The 4011-nt window shown below is 37.0% G+C and overlaps 1 protein-coding gene across 1 annotated transcript; it reads left to right on the top strand.

Annotated features, from left to right (window-relative positions):
• Window positions 1-1015: 1015 nt before the first annotated feature.
• LOC133825251 (uncharacterized) lies at window positions 1016-1402 on the top strand. The gene has a single exon (XM_062258217.1). It carries the CDS (start codon window positions 1016-1018, stop codon window positions 1400-1402), a length of 387 nt encoding a protein of 128 aa, XP_062114201.1.
• Window positions 1403-4011: the final 2609 nt, after the last annotated feature.

Below are 4011 nucleotides of genomic sequence, written 5' to 3'. Positions count from 1 at the left end.
TAAGTTATTCCCAGATAGTAATTGTGAATATTGGCCATTCAGTGAGAGTGCCTAGAGATATTAGGGGTTGTCAAGTTTGAGTGCGGCTGAACATGCTAGGGTTAACTGCTCACCAACACCACTGATTAGCATAGAAGTCTCTGTAAACCCGTGTAACTTTGATTACACTCTTGAATAGTGGCAATGCCCTTGGTAACTTGATGGTTACCCTTGTGAGGGATTTACTTTGTGAAAAGTAGCGATGCCCTAGGTAACTTGATAGTTACCCTTGATGGGGATATTTATTGGCTAGATCTTAGTGCTGAGACTCGGTTCTCCCCAATTGATTAGCAAATATGTTGGACGGTGTGATACACCCGAATTGTCAGAAATTTTCGAGTGTTGGTCTCGAATTATACTGTGATATATTATATTTGTTTGCTCTAGGATTTTCTGAGTGCAAGGATTTATCTGTTTATCTGAAATATTTTGCCATTGGTTATCAAGCATGACCATAAGTTTGCGAGAATGCTTTTGCGTTCTTGAAATTGATTGTTTGGGTCCGGATGGATCCGGAACCCTAATTTTGTTGAGATATTGTTACCAGTGGTCAGTGACCACTTGTCTTCTCTGCATGCTTTTGTTTTAAAGTTGAACTTACTAAGCGTTTTTGCTTACCTAGTTGTTTCCTGTTCTAGGTAAGAACAAGGGCAAAGCAGAGCAGTGAGCGCTGGAGTCTACTTTGTGGATGTACATGTGGACCGACCTTTTGGAAAGCTGTTTTGCTTTTGGAAATGTTGTTTTATTTTCATAAACTAGGCTTAGTTTACTCTTCATAAACTATGTTTGTACTAAATATTAAGTATGGTCATACGACTTTTAAAAAGTTTTTTTTTATACAGGTTTTTGAGACATTTTGTTACATGAAAACGCTTATATTTTCATATTATCGAGTCTTGAAAATCTAGGACGTTACACTAAGTTTAAGCACGTTGAGTTCCAAGTAGGAAATCATGTATTTCTATGTATTTTGCCTATGAAAGGAGTTAAGAGATTTGGCAAGAAAGGAAAGTTAATTCCTCGATTTGTTGGACCATTCAAGATTTTAGAGAGAATTAGGGACGTGGCTTATAGATTAGCCATGCCTCCAGCTTTTTCAGGAGTGCACAATGTTTTTCATGTGTCTATGTTATGCAAGTATGTTTCAGACCCGTCTCACATTCTTAGTTATGAGGTGTTGGATATGCAACCAGGCCTATCATATGAAGAGAAGACGGTAAAGATTCTTATTAAGAAAGAAAATGCATTAAGGGATAAGACGATCGGGTTAGTCAAGGTCCTTTGGAAAAATAGTTCTACCGAAAATGCAACATGGGAATTGGAAACCAATATGAGGGAGCAGTACCCAGAATTGTTGAGGTAGATTTCGAGGATGAAATTTATTTTTAGGAGGGGATAGTTGTAATATCTGCTTTGACTAGTTAGGGTAGTATAGTAAATTTTATGACATTATGTGTTTAATTATATGAATTACGATATGCATGATGTATGATATATGTTTATTTATGTGTTCTACCAAGCAATCCACACACATTAGGTTCTTCAGGTATTAGGGGCCAAATTATAATAGAAGTTGTGAAATGGGGGCCAAAGTAGAATTATGGGTCTTATGATAGAAAGTGTAATTATTAAAAGTTGAAGCTATTAGTTTTGGATGGAAATTACAATAAGGGTCTTAAGTGATTATTAAGAATAAATTTGAGGTTGTGGATAGAAACATCATTTGGTTTTTACATGAATTAAGTCGGATTAAATAATTAGGTTAAAAGTCAAATAGGTTTAGAAATCGTATTTTTCAGACTCTGTTTTTTGGGCGATAGACTGAAGGGGAAACAAACCAAGAATAATTTCTCGTTCTTGATTGGAGTTTGTGAAGAGTTGAGGTTAAAGGAGATCAACAGTCTGAGCTATTGAAGGGCTAGGAAGTTCATAGGCAGCAAGGATCTGAGTCTTGTGGCTGAATCTTGATCTGTAAGTGTTCAACTTTTATTCAAAGTTTTCTTTTTGTCAATTGAGGTTTTGAAATTCTGAGACTATTGTTAATGTTCTGAGTTAGTGAATGTTGAATATAGGTTTAGAGACATTAATATATAGATTTATGGGGTTAGAAACATGTTAGGATACCTATTTTGAGGATTTGGGGTCGAAGTTTTGCGATTAGGTTCAATTTTCAGGTTTAGAAATCGCATCTGCGCCTAGCCCTGGCGCGACTGCACTACATGTCTAGATTGGCCTGGCGCTCTGTGAGCGCGACCGCGCCCAGGCTCTGGCGCGACCTTGCTAGCTGCCCAGAAACATGATTTTTTAGGACTTTTATTGTACTTTTGGGTATAAGTTGGTAATTGTTGGAGGATGACATGAGAAAATAATATCCCAAGATTTTTGGTGAGTCGAATATCGAGGAAGGAATTTCTTTTTAAGGAGGGTAGATTGTAATATCCAAACTCACACATTTTAATTATTTATTGTTTAATTAGTTGCAATTTTATTTATGCTTTGAATCAAGTATATGATAAATGCGTTCACATTCATGTGCATGGAATAGCCTTGGGTGTGTGGTGTGTGTGTGAAAGAGAAGTGTGGTGAATGATCATGCTTTGCTATCTATGGAAAGACTACTAAGAGATGATGTGGAATAAGCAAGATTGATTTCTTGATATCTTGATTAGTTGGAGATTAATCAAGAAGGGTATCTTATTACCATCATGGATATAATTTGGAAATATAAAGGGTAAGTATTTTTTTAATTCTTGTGGTGCATTTAGTAAGGGTGAATCATGATAACTAGATACTAAGAGGTGACTAGATAATTAAGTGTGCAATCCTTTAGAAATTGCCTATGATTTTCGAAAATGGTGTGTAGCTATCCATTAGATATTTTTTTGAGTTATTCATGGAAACTAGATCATGTAGATTTTATCTAATGAGTTGGTGATTGAGAGAAATGGGGAAACTCAAGGTGTAATGCCCCGAAATCCGTAATGCGGTTTAATGGCTGGATTAGTAGGCCGGGAGGGCCATACTTGTTTAATTATGCCATTAAATGATTATGTTCATGTTTATGTGAATTATATTATAATATGATGTTAAATGCATGCATGTGGGTCCACATTTCATTACAGGGGTGTTTTGGTAATTTGGCCTGTTGAGGGCGTAATTGTATATTTGTATGCATGTCGGTGACTTATTGTTGAGACCACATTATAATGTGGATTTGTTTGAGCTATTCGGTATGAGACGATCTTTGAATATTAATTAGCGATTTAGTCATAACAGGTTTAAGTTTGGGGCTCGGGGTGAGTCTCGGGGTGATTTTAATGATTAGAGCATTGCCGGGAATTAAAGGGTAACAGGATGTGAATTATTGGTGTTTGAGAATATCGAGAATAGCGGGAATTGGAGAGCGTTAATTATGATTAACGAAATAGGTGGAAATGTCAATTTTTCCCTTGGGAGCCTTTAGAAATCCTTATTTAACCTAGGGATATTTTGGTCTTTTCACCCCTAGGATAGATTAAAGCCATTGAAGGTTGTAGAAAGAAGAGGAAATAGAGCATAGAACAAAGCTTCTCCCGGACCTGTTTTTCTACATTTTCTCTTTGGATTTTTGAGCTTAAGTTGGGGATTCAAGCTTAGGAAGTAAGTCTTGAGAGTTTGGGAGTGTGTTCCACCATTGAAGAGCATCATAATCTGAGCTTGAGGTATGTTTCTAGCAATTAAATTTCCTAGTTTGATCTGTTTTAGCTTTGGTTTTCAGTTGAGATTTCTAGGTTGGATGGTTGGTTTTGTTGGGAGTTTTTGGCTAGGGTTCTTGTGGTTATGATGCTTAGGGCATGTGAGGATGGTTTTTGGGTTCATTTGGCACCAAAAATGAGGTTTGGAAGCATTGGAATCGAGTTGGAATTGAAGGAGTCGAAGGAAGAGGTTTCAGGGGAGGTTCTGGCTGGGTGTAGCGCTACAGCGCCCACCAGG

The sequence above is a fragment of the Humulus lupulus genome, chromosome 3, assembly GCF_963169125.1.
Source record: "Humulus lupulus chromosome 3, drHumLupu1.1, whole genome shotgun sequence".
In the NCBI taxonomy this organism is placed as follows: domain Eukaryota; kingdom Viridiplantae; phylum Streptophyta; class Magnoliopsida; order Rosales; family Cannabaceae; genus Humulus; species Humulus lupulus.
This window is presented reverse-complemented; position numbering and strand designations above follow the sequence as displayed.